At 40.3% G+C, this 20620-nt stretch overlaps 1 protein-coding gene across 6 annotated transcripts in view; it reads right to left on the reverse strand.

The window, feature by feature from the left end:
* Positions 1 to 20620, reverse strand: part of ARNT2 (aryl hydrocarbon receptor nuclear translocator 2) — a 95968-nt gene that overhangs the window by 56171 nt on the left and 19177 nt on the right. For 4 of the 6 annotated variants that reach the window (XM_085588853.1, XM_021537591.4, XM_021537593.4 and 1 more), the window contains exons 2-6: positions 15249 to 15360; positions 9583 to 9630; positions 6587 to 6631; positions 3851 to 4064; positions 1749 to 1962 (exon numbers count right to left, since the gene is read on the reverse strand). In XM_085588853.1, the coding sequence (XP_085444979.1) occupies positions 1749 to 1962; positions 3851 to 4064; positions 6587 to 6631; positions 9583 to 9630; positions 15249 to 15360 (633 nt within the window). Of the gene's footprint in view, positions 1 to 1748; positions 1963 to 3850; positions 4065 to 5048; positions 5167 to 6586; positions 6632 to 9582; positions 9631 to 15248; positions 15361 to 20620 lie in introns of those variants that run through there. The other 2 variants (XM_021537594.4, XM_085588855.1) reach the window with 2 other exon arrangements.

A 20620-nucleotide genomic window follows, 5' to 3' on the forward strand; every position in this document is an offset into this window, starting at 1 on the left:
TGGTGCTAAAGTCCTGCTGCTTATAAACAAATTGAGGCTGGACTGACAGTCCTTATAGAAGACTGCTTCTCTCATTTAACAGTACCTTGTGGAGTGGAGGAAATACAAGTTTAAAATACTAAATCTAAAACTTCCTGGTTATCTATACGCTCCAAAAGCTGACAGAACTACTTGTATACAAAAATACTGTACTTTACCAGCCACACCTTTAAAACAGAAGTACTCAAAAAGCTGAGCAGGCAACCCTGCTTTCCTCATGCTGGGAAAATGTTCAGCTGTCCACGTACACCAGATTTACAGGCCTTCTGTGTCAATCTGACAACCCCAAAAGATTCAGGCAGGGAAAAGATTTAGCTCTATAAATACTATTAAACTTCTCTTTCCACTGGCTGCAGATCAATTCAGTGCAGAAGAAAAGCCCATAGCTAAGGCTGGAAAAAATATAGAGTTGGGTTTTCAGAAATGCTCTGCATTTGTCTAGTCCAGCTCTAGTTTAAACAGGTTAAGTCCCATAACTGAGCACTTTTGGAAGTCAAAACACGACTGCTCACTAAGGCTCTGTAGTAATTGCTTCTTGGTCAAGATGGTATGTATGTTAAAATGTATCAGAGGCTGCATAATAAAAACAGAGGCTGTGCTCTTTTGCAAATCTCCTGGTATGAAACTCAGCTGGTTTTGCCCTGCACAGGTTCCCCTAACTGTTCACTTGGTTTCTATCCATCTGGAGTTTCACCACAGAATTTTGCTTTGAGTTTCCCATTTGAATACATGAAAGCTCTGCCAAAACCACATCACATTCAAGCCACAGGAAATCATGAATTTGGCACTGTTTTGACATGGAAGCTGTAAACAGTGTGCAGGTTCACTCAAAACTGGATTGCTGTCCTTTGAGTTATGAAACACAACAAAACTTCCAACAAACCAGGTCAGAAATCTTAACTACTAAAGCAAAGAGAAATTATGAGACTTCTGCAAGGATCAGGGTTTTTTTTTGAATATTATCACCTGCATTTTTTACTTCAGCTAGAAACCTAATATGTGAAGAATAAAAAGAAAAGTTAAGTTTCCTCCTTTCCAAGTTTGAGTTACAGCAGGATTTAGCTAATTCTCACAGCTCTAACATATACATATACTATTAAAGACAAGGTAGTTTCCTATTGGCAGCTTTGAGCATGAATAACTAAAAGTCAGAGCTGTAGATATAAATATGGTTTAGTTTTATGTGCAATATGATAGGTAATCAACTTGCAGGTAACTTACACTACTGCACGGAGCCTCATGATTAAAATCTAGTATATTTTCAGTTGCCAAACACTGGATTTTTTCCTCTCAAGATTCCAATTAGCAAACCACAAGGAACTTGTATGAAAACAGAAAAGTCTAAAGTATGATTTTTGACTTCAAATTAAATGCTGCCCTAAAGAAACACAACTTGTAAAGAAGTCACAAGTTCATTGGGGATGAAATGCAAACAATCTAGATTCCAGACCAAGCTCGAGAACAACCAGATTCCAAACCAGAGTTTGAATGCAGAACTACATGAAGGTGGTTTGACTGAAGTCAATGAATAGTAAGCAAAACGCAGTCACCCAAAAGAAGATTTATATTACTGTATTGCCTGCAAGAAAACACAGTTTAATCCAGCTGAGTTTCACTTTAACCAGATTTTTACACCTGGCACTCTGAATGTCAGGAAAAGCTCTCCAGGGACCCTGAACACACAGAAGCATACATCAGCCATATCTGACCTGTCATGGAGTTCTCAGATGTGCACAGTTGCTCTCGCAGCTTTTCAACATCGTCTGGATGAACCTGCTCGTACAAAGTGCTGCCAAACCACTCCGACTGAGGCTGGTTCAGCACAGGAGTCACAGAGTCTGACACGTAGATCACTCTCCCCGTCTCAGCTGCAACTACAAACAGGAACCCATCTGCAGCCTCCAGGATAAGGTGTTTCAGTTCCTTCCAAAGAAAGGATTTGATTAGAATGCCAGCGAGGAAAGGGAATTAAATATAACATCTCTCACTGTCAGAGAATATTGTTCTCTTGTGATCTTAGTAGCTGATCAAAACCAAGACAGAAACTTTCACTGATGCAACAATACAACCAAACTTGCAGCAAGGTATAAATTGCCCATCTCAATAACAAACATTTCATCTTCTGTTATTGCCCTTCATCTGCTGATCTCCATGCACTTAAGGAAAATAAACAACTAATACCCACTGTATAATCTGTGATAGGGATCTAACATTAAAAAATAAAAAGGTATTTCAGAGTACAAACAGAGGAAAGGAACAGCTCTAACTCATGGCAAACTCTTCCCTTAATTAAAAGCTCTGAATAATTTAACTGAAAAGGAAGCAATAAGATTTTCTAGTTTGGTTCTCCTTGGCCCTGCTCAGAAAGAACTCTGTTTGTAAATTAAACAGTCACCAGACAAAAGGCAGAAAGTGTAATGGGAATGAGGAAAGAATCCCCAGCCTCTTCTTCTAGTAGGGGCCCTAAGCCACTACACAAGAAGGTTCTGTTGCTTTTTGACTTCTTTTTCCAGCCTGTGAGTATGAAGCCTCAGCATCACGCAGAAATATTCCCTTTCCTTAACAGAGTTCAAAAACCTCTCATGGCAAAGGATGATAAATCACCACTCCAGCTCCTGGAAAAGAAGCTTGAACAGCCTTTGGTGGCTCCAGTGACCACCAGAACTTGGTAAGATACTGCACCTGGAACGCAAACACAGAGCTCTGGACAAGCTGAGTCCCATTCAAGGTGGGACAGCTCAGCAGGGTTAGTGTCTGAATGGTAGATATTAGCTGATAAGGTGAGGATAAAAATCTGGCGAATACTAAGAAATGGGTAACTCATCTCAAGAAACTCAGACTGTCAACTTCTGCTGCTTTGTTTTAGAGAAAGAGCATTGATCTTGAACTACTGACTAAACAAAAAACCTCATAGCACAGCTGGTCACACTATACTTAGGATAGTATAATCAGTTTTGCCCATTATTAAAAATGATAAAAGCAAATTCTGTAATTCTACAAGATTTAAAAAAAGAAAAAATTGCAGTGAGAAGTAACTAGGATGTGCCACCAGCAGAACGGCACAGTCCCTCCAGAAACACACTCCAGGAGAGCAGGAATAAGCAGTCGTGAGCACTGAGGGGTCAGCAGCAGCTGCTGTTTATCTAAGAGAAAGAAGTATTGCCTCCAGCCATAACTTCCATGTGTAAGTGCTTAAATCACTTCAGACCACAAAAATGAATAGTACACCCATAGGATTTTGAAAACAATGGAGGTGGTAGGAATTTTCAATGTGCTCAGTAAATAGTTTTCCTTCAAGCACTGGGCGCATCTTCCTTCTTCCATCAAAAATGTGACCAAGAAGCACCTCCAGTACAGGTGGGATTAATCTCTGCCCAGTTCAGCTGCTGGGAACTCCAGCATCAAGACTAAATGATGTTTTTAACCTTCCTCTAATCCCCTGAGAAAGAGGCAGGTCTTTCCAGACTAATTTTTACTTTGTTTAGAGAATCTCCATTAGTATGGGAAGAACCCAGATTTGGAGGTGAAAATTCCTTTCTTTGAGGCAGTGAGTGACTTGTTTTTCAGAGGGACAGATCTCAATGGTAAGAATGCCAATTTGCTTCTCCAAAAAGAAGCATCTATCACAGTGTTAAGATCAAGTCCAAGCAGTCACAAAAAACCATCTGTATTCACACCTTGGGTATGTAACTGGTACCAGCTGCTACACTACAGTGTAGGATCAGGCTGAGTCTCTACTCCTCTCAGCATTTCCTCACACCTTTTGAGACCAAAAAACCAGGGAGAACCAACATTTTTTTGTAAATTCTACCTGTTCTGTAAGAAAGGAAGGCTTGTAAGCTCCATCAGTAGATTTGTTTCCAGTGCCCCTCATGGATTTCATGTGGGAAACAGCCATGCGAAGGATGGTCAGCTTGTCGGGCTTACGAGCCAGGGCGCTGCACGTGGGCACCATGTCCGACAGCTCGGTGATGTACTGGGTCATCTTATTTCTCCTGCGCCTCTCGATCTCACTGTGGTTCTCCCTGAGCATTTAAAGAAACACCAAAGCAACAGGAAAGAGATGTGAGCAGTGTAAGAATCTGAATTGGAGGTAATGAATCATAATGCTTCACGCTTGTTTTGCTGTTTGCACCCCAGGAGAGCAAAGTGCTTTACAAAGCCAACCACTGTTATCCCTCCATTTACAGACAGAAAATCCAGGCCACAGACAGATAAATATGATTTGCCTATAGCTGTGAAAAGAACCTGTATTTCTGTTTATTGGCTTGTGGCCTTAATCTCTTAACCAGTTTAATCTCCTTTGGTTTAAGAATGAAAAAAAAGTAGAAATATGTGAGGCGCTAACATCTGCCAACTCCAGTCAAACTCCCAGATTTGCTGTGATGCCTCTCTCAGCTTCTCATAGAAGGTGTCCTTTAGAGGAAACCTCTCACTAACAACTGGACCAGGTCAGCAGGAAACATCAGCACTGATTTATGAAAAAAACCCACTCAGTGACAACACAGATGCCAAACAATGCTGTTTGGAACACCCCACATCCCTGCAGGGAGTCACGACATCTCTGCAGGATCAGACTGCAGCACTGGGACCATATATGGGATAACAGTACATACCAAACAAAAAATCCCAATAAATAAATAAGTACAAAAGACAGCAAGTAAACATCTGGCTTGTCAGACATAGACTGGAATTTATGTTCAGGGACAATTTAGCACAGCAGGGAAGCAACAATGACAGTACTTGATGCTGCCCCAACTAGGGCTAGGCTGAAATGCTCTTATCCTTTAGAGGAATTATATGACTGAGGTGGTGAGTCAAATTTGAGAAATCCCAAAATGGACACCCACCAGAATCTTTCAGAAATAAACATCTCAGAGTTCAGTTTTCCCATTCTGGAAATCACCATTGCTTGATCAGCATTAAGGAGTCACATCAATATATATATCTGAAATGGTCCAAATGGACCTAGAATGCTTCAGTGCCCAGCACTTATTCTTATACTGTACCTGTCAGGTGGCAGCTAAATACAAGTACACGACTGGTAGATGATGCTTCAGTTGTCAAAGCAGCATCTTCCACTGATTTCAATGAGCTGTGCATGGCATTGTCTTGTGGGATCGCTGGCTGATCCAACAAGATGTGAGAGGTGATCACTTGGAGACTCCACCAGCATTGACTGATGTGATAACACAACATTAAAAGAAACTGCAACATTCTTTGGAGCTGACTGCTATGAAGACCAACCATGAAAGCAGAAGCTAGGCTTGGCACACATTTTGGACACTTTTAGGAATTAAGCCTTTTCTTAAAATGCAGGAAAGAATTGTATGCTGCTTCCTGAAACAGAGTAATGCAAGGGCTTGCCCTGCTTTGGGTATCCTGCCCCTGCACATACAGGTGTTACATGCATGAGGCACAGTCTGCAGAAACAACACTTGTTAGGACTACATGCAGAGTTATTATTCCTGTGCTTGCTGTGTGATATGCAGAAAATCCAGCTATGACAGCCCATGGCTGCCCAGTAAATTACAGCCAAGCCTTGCCTGAGGTCACTGTCCAGGACACTGTAAGAGTGAACCTTTCATTTCACCTGGCTGCGGGCAGCCTCGTGTGGGTCTGCACGGATGTAGGAGGGAACAGGGGCAGCTGGATCACACACAGCTGTGTGACAGGACACGTACACACAGCACACGTGTGCACATGCCAGCTGGGACATGCAGGTAAATATGGACACGGGGAAGAGAAAAGCATTTTTACATGATGAAAGCTTGCTCTAAGTTCAGCATTTTCACAGAAGCAGTGGTTAAGGAAAAAAGAGAGAGAGACAAAGAACAGACAGATTCAACATATATTTCACACTTGCAAATACATAATACATTGTCTACCACTCAAGAGTTTTAGTACTTCTGGACATTGAAAACAACCCTTACAGAGACTAAACAAAGACTGTAAAACTTCCTGAGAGAAAAGGGGTACTGAATAGTCCATTTCATTTATGATCTTAAAAGCTAGAAATTAACAGCATGTTAATCTACTGGCTGCAGAAATGTTCAAGCAGACAATACCCCAAAAGCTTCCTGAAACTAGTTCAAATTTAGATCTTTAAAAGAAAAAGAGGGCCTGTGCTCCTCTTTCAAAGTATGTGTCCTAGGAACCTTGGCATCCACAAACTTGTACAGAATGATGTCCTAATTCTGTCATTTCTAACTTTGTTTTTATATGGAAATTACAAAGGGACATTAAATTTTGGGTTACAGGGGAGCTAATCCAAAACCACTAAGGGTTTGTGTTTCTGAATTCAAGCAGTTTTGGAACAGCCACAATATCAGTATGAACAGCATTATATAAAATAAAAATGGGGGCAAACCATATTTTACTTCCCTTTTTCCTACCTTTCCCTTCTGTGTCAGCAGTACTTTGATCATCATCCCACCCAGAACAAAATAACCACCTCTCTAAACTAAGGCACACGTACTGAGATTTTTTTGGACACGAGCATCCCCCTCTTTTCTCTCAGCAGAAGAGCCCTACAGGACACGCCTACCTTGCAAACTTTTCCTTATCACCAGTGATTTGATCACCATCATACCTAGAAACAAAAGATAGTACATCAATCAACAGGGGTTATGCATTGCATGATAGCCTACACACAGCAGAAAGCAAAAAAAATTCACAATTGCAAACCATTACAGATAACAGCAAGGAAAACAAGGGAATGAGAATGATACAGCAAAGAAAACAGCCTGATCCAAGCCATGCCAATCCAGAAACTTCATTTGTATATTTAAAAAAAGAGAAGACACATTTAAGTGGATTTAAGCAAACACTTTGACATACACTGATTTCTTGGGAAACTTAACAAGCAGCACCAGTACAGAAAACACCAGTGAGCTTTTATCCACAGCAGGGCATGAAATATTCATTGCTGTGCTGGAAGTGAAGGGGCTGTATCTGTTCCAGCTTGCAACCACAGCTCCCTCCATTCAGCAGAGGGCACTGATGGTCTACAGATAACACGGGAGGGCAGAGACAGGGCTGAAGGGTGATGCCTTATGTAAAGGAGCCTTCAGGAAAAAGCCCTGCAGGTACAGGCACTGCACTGACTGCGAGGAGCCTCGCAAAAGGCAGGAAGGTGAAACTGCTGGGTAAATAGAAGTGAAATTTAAACTGGCTCAATTCCCTAGAAGTAAACAGGTACCTCATTCCTACTCAAATCAACAGAAGTTGGATGCCCAGCCAGGGATGTGTGGTGTTTGAGCAGCACCTTTGTGGAGGAAATCCAGACCAATGGGACTTTTGTCCTGTGGGACTAAAGCTTCACTGTTTCTGAAGCATTGTCCCAAAGACAGGCAGCAATGTGACATTTCAGTAAAAAATGACATGCTGCTCCTCTTTCTCTTTCCTAAAAAATACACTAATCATTTTAAATTGGATTTTGGTAGCATAAACTCATTCGATTGAAATGAAACTGCTAGTTCCAAAACAGAAAAGGTATGTTTTGGAAAACCCAAAAATAAGGTAATAGCTTTTCTAGAACTGAAGACTGTAACTGCTCAAGAACAGTTTAATGAGGTTTGGTATTAAAATTACACCTTTCCAAAAGGATGTAATTTATTACAACAGACAGGTCCCATGTATTAGCTAAAAATGTAATACAGCCTAAATAAGCATGTTTTTCTCCTCTTCTAACAAATCAATAATGAACTTTTTCATTTTTCTGTCTGAAATGAATTAAAACAAATTGTAAGGAATCCACCTATGCAAGTTCCTCATTCAAACAGTAAAGACAAAGCTTAAGCAAGTCTTGAGCTGTACTTCTTTATGTTGTGTTCAACACCAGCACCCTCAGAATATTCAAGTGACAGTGCCACTTTATTCCCCTTGACTCTGCCCAGAGAACAGACTGAGACTGAGTAATTTTCAGCAAAAAACCAATTCCATGAGGAACAGGCATGTTACAGGGGAAGCACATGCACAGGCTGAGATTGAGGGGTCATGCAGGGATACCTGAGCTGAGATGGAAGCCCTGAGGAGCAGAATGTCACCTGCCATGTGTGCTAACACATTACTCTGTGCTCCCACCAGCCTGGGGCTTGGCTACTCATCCTCCTCTGCCTAACTGGGCTGAGGATGCCATTGCCTCCAGCTACTGCTTTTTCCCTCCCAGTCTCCCAGCTGACCTCTGCACACATGCTCCTCCAGGCACTTCAGTCAAAGCCAGCTGGGTTAGCTTCAACATTTAAACAGCAGCTCTTTGATAACTAAGTAATTTTGACCAAAACAAACTAAGAATAAGTCATGCAAGCAATCTGGAGAACAACTAGAAGAGGATGTCTGAAAGTAGCCCTAGGTGTCTCTGCATGGTTTTTCTCTACTCTCTAAAACCAGAACAATCTGGGGTCTATACAGCATTTAAGACTTAAATATCAGATTTTAATCTGACACCTAAAATCAACTGAGTCTAAGCACAGCACAGCATACTTCTCCATTAAAAGTGATGGAATTATTGGCTCAACCCAAATTTTGAAAGGCCAAAACCAGAATGGGGAAGGACCAACACATGTGTATCATGGTGCCCAGAAACCCCGATGCTTTTGCAGGCACAAATCAACTCCCATTCCTCACCAGTCTTGTTCCCTTAACACATCTCTTCTAGCTAATACTAGTACTAAGCCCTCAAATCACCAGTTTTAACACCAGAGACTGGTTCTGTAAAGGAAAACAAGCAAACAGGAGGGCTGCTGGTCTTGCCCAGTAAATTATGACATGGTGCCACAGTGTATCTTCAGCACACTTCTCTTTCTGACTGGAATAACCCTGTTGAAGTCTACAGAGACAGCTGTGCTTCAACATGGCTGCTGCTACAGAGCTGCAATTACAATGTGGATAATCAGCAGTTACCCAAAGTATCTACACCCCTCTCTGCAGCTGCTTGGTTTCTAATGAAAAAATGCAGTGTGACTAGGAAAAATAAAGGAAAAATGAAAAAATAGCAATGAGGGTTTACTGTTTATTTCTAGCCTTGAATACTCCATGTTAATTAACATTTGTTTGGTCAATTTTTACTATTCAGTTACACCTAATGGTACACAATGTAAAACTCATTGACTTTAAAAAACAATCCATCTCTAGAATCTGCCAAATTGGCTTAAAAAGCAATTTACATCTGAAATAAATCAGAAATGAAATTTCATTTTCAGTGGCCAAAAGACAACTTCAGCCATGTCAAACAACTTAAGTCCATCTACAGCAGTTGAAATACTAAGCTAAAAATCACAAGTTTTCTCATTTGATTTAGCTGCTGAGTGAAATTGTGACACACAATCAGCTTTACAAGCCAATAACTACATTAGGCAGGTTTCTCCCAGAATGCCTAAATTTCAGAGGGAGCTGAAAAAACGAGTAACTGATATTTGGGCTGAGTTGTTGGCAAGTTCTTCACCCATACTTATATTGATTTTCAAACATCAGTAATGAGACAGCTATCTTTCCCCACTGAAAGAAGTCAGTGACTTGCCCAACTCTTTTGTAAATGCTCACCTTGAAAATTTGCTGGGCCCTTCCCCATCTTCATCATCAAAGTCCATTCTGTAAAAGCAAGATTTCCAAATCAGCAATCAAGGCTTGGCAAAGGTGGCATGAACATTCAGGCCAGCTGCTCTCAGTGCTGTTAGTTTTGTGTTTTGCCTAGAGGTGTAAAGGACTGAGGATTCCAGTCCTGCTCATCCCCTCCAGACCCAGGAGCAGCTCATCAGCTGATTTATGCCCCAGACCTCAGGGCTGTGGAAGAGCTGAGTTCTTCCTCGGGCCAAATCCCAGCCCACCAGTTTGGCTCCTCCAGGGAGCCACAAAAAGCAGGAACCTCTTTCTTCACTTCTTACACAGACCATTAAGATTATCTTCCTAATTTAGACACCTAAATTAGATTCTGATTAGGCAGTGTGATTGCATCATAGATGTTATCATCACAAACTTATACAATAGTATAATTTACAAAGCATTTTAGAATTTTTATACCTCTAAAAAGAGGTGGATAAATATTTATATCTCCAAATAAAACTCTGCCATTAGACAGTCAAGCTGATATAAAACTACCATATACAATTATTGTATTAATGTATTTATTTTAATAAAAAAGTACATTAGTATGACATACAAACCTTGATCAATCACTTTTAATTTGTGTAGATAGGGAATTATAGTTTTTTACAAACATTTTCTCAGATTTCTTCAACACTCTAAGCTTTTCAACCTTTCAGCATAGTAAAACTGCATACAACTACAGATTCCATGTGTCTAACACTTCATATTAACAGGTATAAGTCCTATTAAGGGCAAAACTCTTCAAAGTGACAATGATATTTATTTCAGTATTAATTTGTCATTCCTACCAATGACAAACTGAGATTTGTATGCCCACAGTGTGAGAACAAAGATGTAAAACCAATCTCTAAAACTACATCAGCATAGAGAAGTAGAAGTGCCAGTCAGGCACTGCCTTCCTAAATTGTTCTAAATTCTTCCTTCTTAAATTCTAACAACCAAGACAGGCTGGCCCATGTGTCTGAGTCACAGCAACCTCCGTGCAATTGGAATGAGGGCAGCAAGTCAGCACAGGAATTGGACATGGCTCGAGAAAACTTACAATAATATTTTCCAGATGGTAACGCTGATTATTCATTTCTGGAGGAAGCAAAGAGAAAACCATTTTCCCCAAAGAGCTTTAAGAAAAGCTGCGTATTTAACTTGCCCAGCTTTGATGCAATCGTCGTTTTCGCTATAAATTACATCTTTGCTCACCTAATTACCACCAAATCCGGTTCCAAGGTCCGTGATCCCACAGCTCCTCATGCAGAACACCACCGACCCCCAGTGGCCACGGGGCTGCAGCTAAGGCACGACCCCAGATGTGGCTCTCAGGGCTGCCACCAGCAGCCTGAATCCCCCTTGGTTCACTTGCAGCACTCCCAGAAATTTAACATTTACACATGGTACAGCCCAGGGTCTCCTCTCACCTTCCTGCTTCCTCCCCATACGCAGTAATGTGACATTCCAGAAAAACCTTCCCATTTATATGAATTGGAATGTTTCTACCTGCACTGAAAATGCAGAAATCAATGTTAATGTTCATTTACAAGTGGAGGGCAGCACTGGGATAGCTCCACCTGAAGCCACCCACAAAAGCATCACATCAGGCACACCCTCATTTGGTTTCTCTGGCAGCTGAAACACACATGAGAGAAACACAGTTTCAAACTGGGGAGAAAGGGCTGCAGATAGAATTATACACCTGTGGGGGAAAGCCTTTTCTTCAGGGACTTTATGAGACTCTGCTTTAATCTGGGACAGATTAATTTTGATACTCTTTTCCTTCCTCTCCAGTACACTGAGATCACATACCTTGGTGGATAAGATTCCCTGATTTATTTAGCTTCCAGCAAAATACTCCAGCTGAGTGCTAAGGGATGGGTTTTACCCAAAATCAAATATTAGCTGTACTGCATTTAATCTAGTTTATTATTACTGGAATACAATGCAGAGAATTAAGAGATGATGATAACAGTTTAAGGCTTGATCCTGCTGCCTGCACTGTATCACCACCTCAGGGTGTGAGGGTGACTAACACACCTATTTATTTACATGGTTGGATATCAGCTTCTTCCTTAAGGAAATTCTTGATGGGTTAATATCCTCAGGTAACACCTCCCACATTTACAGTGGGCTTATCACAGCAGAATCTGAATGCATAGGGTATATTATCAGTCTGCACCAGACTAAGTCTTTAAATAATGCCTTTGCTTTGTTAAACTACCCAAACTCCTTTATTTCATACAGAAATTGAACATAAATTTCATTTAAAATATCAATACTTAAAAAAAATCCAACAGCAAATGCATCTCTGTTCCATCTTTGTTAATAACACATTTCCTAATTTCACTGTGCAAAATGTAAAACCCTTTGAAACATTAAAAAGAAGCTCCCTCAAATATAAAGTCATTGATTCCAGTGTCCTGCCTGATCCATTGTGTCTGCTTTACAGCAAGGCAGAAGGAAAGGCAGTGAATCAGTTGTAACCTTTAATAGAACACAGCAGAACATGTAAAAATAATATTCCATCAACCTCCTCATACCCTGACAGATAAGATCTTCTGTTTAGATAGAATATACTGCACATTAGCAAAACAGTAGAGGCAGCCTCCCAGAAGACAAATGACATCATTTCAGAAGATTCAGAAAGACTATCTTTTATCTTCATTTAAAATTCCCATTAAAAAAAGGCTTTATAAAGAGCTGAACTATGCTCTTTTGTTTTGAAGAGACAGCATAAATCTTGTTTTCCTTTTTCATAGTGTTCACATCAGTCGTGAAAAGGCCTGATGCATGACGTACTTATTAAAATGCATTTTCCTTAGAAGATGTGTGGCTACCATAAATACAGTAATAAAAATACTTCTATAAAATTAATTTTTCTTAATTAGAAACATTTTCTTAAAAAAAAAACAACAAACCAAAATGCCTCCAACAAGGTGGATCTGCACATATTAAAACATTGACATGTGAGAGGATTTCAACACTGCAACAAAATTACTATGTAAAATTCCCAAGAAATGTCAAAAGCTGCTTGCCATGATTACACAGTGTATGAAGAGAGCAGGCAGGAATGGTCAGGAGCAAATGCAGCTGAGAAGCAGATGGGGATCTGTATTACAGCCTTTTATTGAGCACAAGATTGAGGGGTAGAATGGTGGAGTGAGGTCTCTTTTCCCCAGATTTTGCTAGTTCTGGTTCAGAGAAAAGGCAAGACTACACCATCAACCAAAACAAAACCAATGCATCTGAAACCAATTCATCCAAAAAACCCCAACCCTCCCTGCCCAAGTACAGACAGCCCAGGAAGGTGAAAAAAGCCCCTATCCTCTAATACAGCAAAGCCTGCATTAAAACCACATTAAATAAAGAACTGAGGGTGCATTAATCCAAGGTAGTCATTGACCACTGCAGTGCATTATGCTGTCACTTTTTTCATGAAGTAGTTGGTATATTTTATAGAAAGGAAAAAAATATTTTTCCAAGCTGTCAATGAAGCCAAATGCCGACACGGCAGAAACACCTTCTGGACAGCCAATGAGTTTAAACTGATCTATATTCAAGTCCACACAGCAATTATTCTGCCAGCTTGCCTCAGCAATTATGAAAGAAGAAACAATTTTCAGAGATAACCAAAACTGGGAAAGCTGGCTGTGTATGCTAGCTCCACTCCTTTATGTTTGAGAGAGAACACTCCTAAAATGCCCAAGGATTGAAGTGTACAAAGATGTATCACCAGCAGTGAAAGGACCAAGTGTTAGTTGCAACTTTTGTTCAAAGAAAAGCTCAGAGGAATTAGACACAGCAGGCATTCTTTCCCTCAAGGTCTGAATAGACATAGGGCAAACATTAAAAAAATATAAAATAATAAAAAAAAGCACTCTCAGCTCAGGCTTGGAGAAAGGCAATTAGTTCAGAGCTGTAGTGCACAGATGAAATACCACGATCCAGGTATAAAAGTGAATCTATACTAATTTACTCACTGAATCAACATGTTAAAGACATTTAAAATAATTTGATTGTTACTCCACCCTCCCCTCACTTCACCTTCTTACAAACAAATGACAATATTTAAAATGCAACAGTTAAAGCATTTCAATTAATATCAAGTCAGTATTTAATATCACAATATTTCACAGTCAGCAGCATCAAATCTTGGCAACAGTAAATTGCAAACTGATATTCAGAGCTGACATGGTTTATGATCAAAAAAGAGATCAAATATCCTGCAACTCAAGTACAAAACCTTATCTATGTTAGGTAGCAATGAAAAGATGTTAACGCTTTGTCTTTTCTTTTGAGTGCAAGTTTAAAAAGGTTTTCTCATTCAGCAGCATGAAAATAAAATGTGATGCCTGTCAAAGACAGATTTTAGGAGTTTCTCAAACCAATTTCATACAGTTAGCTCAGCAGAGGAAGGGCGCTCAGTGGGGGGTGATATTCAAACTGTTCTGTCCAAAGGAACACCCTTCAGAACAACCTTCCAGCGTTCACATCACACCAACCTCGCTCCGCATTCGAGGCAAGGCCAACCTTCTCCCTGGTTAATTCACTCCAAGATTAAGGCATGGGTTTTCCCAGGATTGAGACTCCAGTGCTGCTACTGGAGCAGACACACAAAGCTGGCAACGTACCTCGGTGAACAATCCCTAGAGCAGCTCTTGCCAGGAATAATGTCCTCCTTAGCTGCTCGCCAGTGAAGATTCCACTCACTGCTGATCCTCTTAAGCCCCACCACTGTCTGATTTAGGACTAAATATAAGACTAATCAATCTCTTTTAAAGAGACTCTCAGATCAGTCATGTCTGAGAAAGCACCATCCAAAGACCATTACTATTTGTGATCAACCTTTGATAAAAACAGGAGGGAGTTGGTAACACTAGAGAGTAGTTTTCTGTTCTTCTCAAGCTCTTGCTACACTTTTCTTCTAACACAGAGAATTACTGTGAGTTGCCACAGAGCAATCTGATGTGGGCAACTACCCCTACACCACATGAGTCTCTGACACCACACACAACAATTTTCCTCTTTAGCAGAGCCCTCAAGCTTGTGTAAGGGCTGAATTTGATTCAGTCCCTCCTCCCAGCAGAAGTCTGTGCTGCTTCCAGTGAGACCTAGAGTATCATGGTCCACAACTTCTGAAGAGTGAGCTCTCATGGTATTTCTGTACCTGGAACTATAAAGAAAACATCTTTAACAGGCCTCTCTTTAAGAGATTTGAAGTGTAACCTTCAGATGAAATTGAGTAGGTCCTCATGTGCAATCTTGCCACCTTTTTTCATTTGATAAATCATTGTGAGATTAAAGACACAGGCAATATGCATTCATTGTATCTACAACAGCCACAGGATCCAAACTCCTTTCTGGATGCTTTGCCAAACCTGAAAATCTTTTGAAACAAGCAAAACAACAAGCCATATGCTCATCAGCAAGTTTGATCTTGCAGGAAGAACAGATGCATTGAAGAGAAAAACAAAACATCAGTGACTAATGTCATAATGCAGTTTATGTAAATATAAAATTACATAATAAACACACACATATATACAGGTGCATTTTAAGTTTTCCAAGACAAGTAATTTCTAGTTTCAGACATGAAGAAAAAGGAGATGGCTTACCCAGAGCGACGCTTTCCGCCTCTGGAAGGCATGGATCCTGCCATCCTCACTTGTCCACTCGCCATCGGAGCCACCGGCAAGGCCACCGAGCCAGGAATGTCTGATGCCATTTCTGAAAGGCAGAGGGAGGGAAAGAGGTGGGGGAAATCCCTTAATCCATTACCTTCAACAAGAAACCTCTGCTGATAACCTTAGAGACAGGCCCTTCCCAAAACAAAGAGAGAAAGCTTTCCTTTTTATTTCTAAGGAAAAGTAAAGCTCTCCTACTAAAACCCAACAGAGTCACTGATTCTTCAGAAAAAGCCCAGATCAACAGACATTATGGTGCCTGGGAGACAGAGAAAATTGCAGGCAGGTATCTCTGTAATTCCACTGACCTAATGGTTCTCATTTTAAGTCTCAAAGAGGCTGTCAGATGAAGGCCAACAACCTTCTACAAGAGTTAAAGTGCCTTGTACAGAAATGCAGAGCTGAACCCCAAGGCAAATGAAACTGTGGATTACAGTATCAGGCAAAATAATTGAAAAACTCAGTTTGGCAGAGAGGCCAAGAGTTGAGAGCAGAGATGAATTATCAGGTGATACTGGTTTTTATTATTTATATTCTGGAGGCATTCAGAGGGCCAAACTGAACTTGAAAGAGCTCAAAGGCTTCCTGCATTTCTGTCTGGTGTCTTGCAGAGCAGAACTGAGCCCGAAATTCAGGCTGATATTTATCCCTCTGCCAGGGCTTGAGGTATAGCCACAGGTTTAATAAACCTCAAAACTCTGATGTGAGAAACTGCAAAAGCTCACCTTATACAATGTTTTTTAGACAGCTAATGGCAAGTACTTCTGAAGTCTATTAATAACAGTTCATTACACTTCAAAAAAGAAAAGTGGAATATAACATATTTATACCCTTTTCTTCAATCCCGTTATTAAGCATGGGATTAAAAATGTTTTTCCTCCATATAACTCTTATAAACTATATGAGCAATTAAAACTTTTTTCTAATGCACATATACTTTATTCACTCTGGAGGAAAAATCTACAGTCAAAACATTTAATTATCTTGAAAGAAAATGCATCTTCCTTCCAACTTAAAAAAAAAAAAAACAACTTGGCAAGGTATCTGGAGCTACAGCTAAATATAATTACTAATGGAAAGCAAATCTGTTTAAAAAATCCTGCTATTTTTTCCCTAACAGATAAGTATGAAATAACTTCAATTATGGAAACAGGAATCCATGTTCTTTCATTATGTCTGGAGAGCACTTCCATCTCTGCCACACTTTATACACATCCATTATGCAACATTATGCATTTCAAATAATAACACTTTATCTGTTCACTGATTTCATGGATTTCTTCTAGTACATTTAGTTTTATTAACTCCTTTTCAACAAAAAAAGCAACAGAGCAATCCAATATTTTTTAACAAAGTCTGCAAGGCCAAACAATGAGACTGCTGCCTATGTCCCCACACCACAGAAAGTGGCTAAAGATGCAGCTATGTGGAAACACAACATTAAAGCACATTAGCATATCTCCAGACAAATAAAAGCGTCAGCATGCAAACAACTGGTAAATCACTATTTCCAGAATAAGTTCCCTTAGCTGTCTAATGCCCATAATTCACTCAGAACATTCAAACTCATCTCTCATGGGTAGAACCGAAGGTCATTCTGAAATGCTCAGCTCACTCATTTATTAAAGCAGATGGTAAAAACCATAATAAATCTACCTGCAAAGTGTCCCTGTCACTCAGAAACGTTTTCATATAGATCATCAAGGAGATCAGATTTTTTTAAATTAGTAACTGTAAGACAATTTCAGATCATCTTTGAGCAATATTTTAAGAAAAAGAAAAACACTGTACTGTGATGAGAAACTTTTGTAACCTCATTTTCCTCAATCTAAACCAAAGATGATGAAAAAACACACCCGGAGTCGCATCCAAAAGCCAAAATTGTTAAGGTAACTTTACAACTCACCAAAAAAAGGAAACAAATCCCCCTTGCTCTCCTTTATGCATTCCATGCTTAGAGGTGCACCCAAAAACAGGTTGAGCAAACCATTCTGTAGAGCTCTTGCTCTCACCCCTGACAAGTCATGGAGACCTAGGCAGACAGTTTTGATCATTGTCCAATTTAAGTGGTTGTGGATAGGCAGAATGAGTTGGTTTTCTGCATGTATTTTCAGCCTTACATGTATGAAAATGTAAGAAGCAAGGGTAGCTATCAAGATTCAAGTAGGAAGAGAAACAGAACTGTGTATTTTTTATAAAAAGAGAAAAAAAGGTAAAAGGAATGGCCAAAGCAGAGGTTCAGTTATGTCAGTGTCCAAAAACACATAAAAAAAAAAATTTACAAAAAACAGATCATGTGCCTATATAAGCTAAAGAATTACTTTGTAGGTATCTTGATTCTACAGAAGTGCACAAAGACAGTGCAATACAGAAAGTAACTTCTTAGACAAGTCAGCCTTCATATAAGTCTTCACTGTCTTAGGAGAAGGAAACCAAGCTCATTGTGCTTACTGGTCCAGAAGGAGATCTTCAAAAACTTACATTTCCAAGATATGAGCACAAGAGGAAAAAAAAATTAATTGGGGATGCACTGACACCCATCCACATGAAAGCTCAGCTAAGAGGGAGGAAAGGCTCAGACTTTCAAATCACAAGACTTTCCATTCTGCAGCATTGTGGTGCAGCTGTGACAGATCTGTACATGTATCAGTGTGTAAGACACCCAATTTACCTTTCCATTTCAGAGCTTCCCATGCCAGAGACATCACCCACAGTGTGAGGTGAGCTCTCATGAGGTGCTCGAGGTGCACATACACTGCTGAGAAAAGCAGTCAGCTTTCCAGGCTCTCTCTCCTGAAACAACAGAATTAAAGTTCTGCTGATGGAGAAAGCTTTGGTCTCCTTCAAGCCACACAGCAAAGAGAGCAACTCCGAGGGAAGAGCTCCATGGAGGATGGAACACCATGAACCTGAGCCAGGCAGGGCAGCAGTGGAGCTCCTCACACAGCACCCTGGTGCTCCAACACCTGAGCACTACAGGAGGACTCCAGGGACAGAGATGACAAAGTGACCTCAGTGCTCAGCTGCAGCCAGCTGGGTGTCAGGAGCTCTATCCAAGTTGGATAGCTGTGCAGAAATGTCAACAATAGATCGTGGCTGTAAGAACTTGGAAGAGCTGAAGGCCACAAGAACATCTTGATGGAAGAAGGAATGCATCTGAACTGCTTCCCAAATTACTTTCACCTCTACTCATTCATGAGAATATAAAAAAGAAGAAGATCTTGATTATATTTTTACATTTATAAAATATGCCTGGTGAGGAAAGTAAAAACATTTTGACATGTTATCTCAAAAACAAGGGCCAACCTGGGAAAGCAAAGCCAAAAGCAAAATCTGATGGAACAATCAGGTGCTTCTCTGACCAAACATGTGTGAAATTACCTGTCTATGTATGCTCTGGAAAGAAAACAAGAAAGAGAAGAAAAAATGGCACTCAAACTGGAGTCTCAGCTAGAAATACTGTGGTAGAGAAGCATCCCAAGGAGCCTATTAGCATAAACAGAACAAAAAACCCAGGAGAATGCATCAGACACAGACCAAAAGAAAAAATAACATAAGAAAGTCTTAAGAATAGCTCACAATTCTGAAGAGCTACATAAATTTCGGGCAGTCCCAGTCACCCTGCTGGAGCATAAATTAGCGTGGAAGCCCAGACCTGCAGCATCAAGTTGGTTACAGATATGTTTAAAAAACAACAACAAAAAAGACATGCTGAGTCAACAATCATAAAGATCATGTTTTTAGGCTTATCTAAACCCATGTCCAGATACACATTAACACTGATGCTCAGAGAAGTGTTTCATCAGCAAGAAGTGTTGGGAAACATGGTGTTCTCTTTCTGAGATTGAATGTTCAAAGAGTGGACTTCCCTTCTGCCAATGGAAATAAACAAGCATTGCTTACTCTACCCAAAATTAAAGCACAAATGTAAGGGTACAATTCTCAGGAAGTGAAACAAGGTCAAGCTGAACAATCATGAAAATCATCTGTAATCATCAAGGCAGAGTTCTGAACAAAATTCTTTATAATCTTTGAAAGTGTTAGTGTTTCTTAATGTCAAATAGAAATCATTTTATTTTTGCTGAGAAAATGTGTGTGGTATTTCATTTGGAGGTTAGAGAGCTCCTACAGATCTGCCAAAGAACACAGAAATGTTATTAGAACAAAACCCAGTGCAACACTCACAATCTTTAGAGAACATTCCTCCAGCTGGACAACACTTTACAGATCTTGTCTTATCACTCTCATGTCTGGGAGCAGGCCAGGTTCTGCCACTAATATTGATGTTCATTTTGGGGATCCCTGAGGAGCCACATTAATTCAGGAACAATGTAAAAGCAGAATTAGTCCTTCCATTTCTGTCCAGACTTTACTGCTGAACATTCAAAGTTTGGATATTATACTTTACTTCAGTGCCACATTTAGGTCGACCCCAAAATATTCACGGATGTTTCTGAAATAAAAGATAATCTACAAATGCATATTAAAATACTGGGATAAAATACAGGAATTTATTCCCCCAAAATCTGCATTCGTCTCAAGCTGCTCATAGATCTGCAAAAAAACAGCTGCTGTGCACTTCAAAAAGCAAAGCACAAAGAACAAGATAACTGCTGCACAAGGATACCACGAAAGTGCATGAGAACCCCAATCAGAGCAAGAATTACTGAAAAGTGCAGCATGCCAGGATGAACCTGGACTTCTCTTTTTTACTAGGGAATTATTAAACCACAGCTCTCAAGCCCAAACTTTAAATCTTGAGCCCCACCCCAGATCCAGTGCCTGAAATGCAGCTCTGTCTTGTCCCTGACACAGATTTGTGACTTGCTGAGGTATCTCCCAGAGAAGGGCAGCTCTTTGACCAGGTGTCCTCACAGGGAGCATCACACAGCCCTGGAGATGGTGGCCCCTGCCCTGCTCCTCTCCACAAACCACAGCCATGCATCCTGCTGGGGAGCTTTAAAGTGCTGTGCATGACAAGACTTTCTAAGTCTATCTCACAAAAGGTCCTGTTAATTACAATATTTTCAGCCACCTGCACTATACTCCCCTTGCCTAAATACAGCAGACATGGACAGGGCCAGGTTTAAACCCAAAGTCTACTGGAGAAATGTTTTTGCTGACTCCCAGAGACTTTGAATCCCTGACATGAGCTGCAAGGAGCAGTTCCAGGTTTGCTATTCCATGCCAGGTACCACTGAGCATGCTCTCCACAGGGCTCCTTTATCCTTCAGTGTCTACTGTAATAAACACAACTAAAATCAGATACCAGCACCTGACTAAACAAAAGGAAATTCTACTTT

Source organism: Lonchura striata, chromosome 10 (assembly GCF_050655825.1).
Source record: "Lonchura striata isolate lonStrDom1 chromosome 10, ASM5065582v1, whole genome shotgun sequence".
In the NCBI taxonomy this organism is placed as follows: Eukaryota; Metazoa; Chordata; class Aves; order Passeriformes; family Estrildidae; genus Lonchura; species Lonchura striata.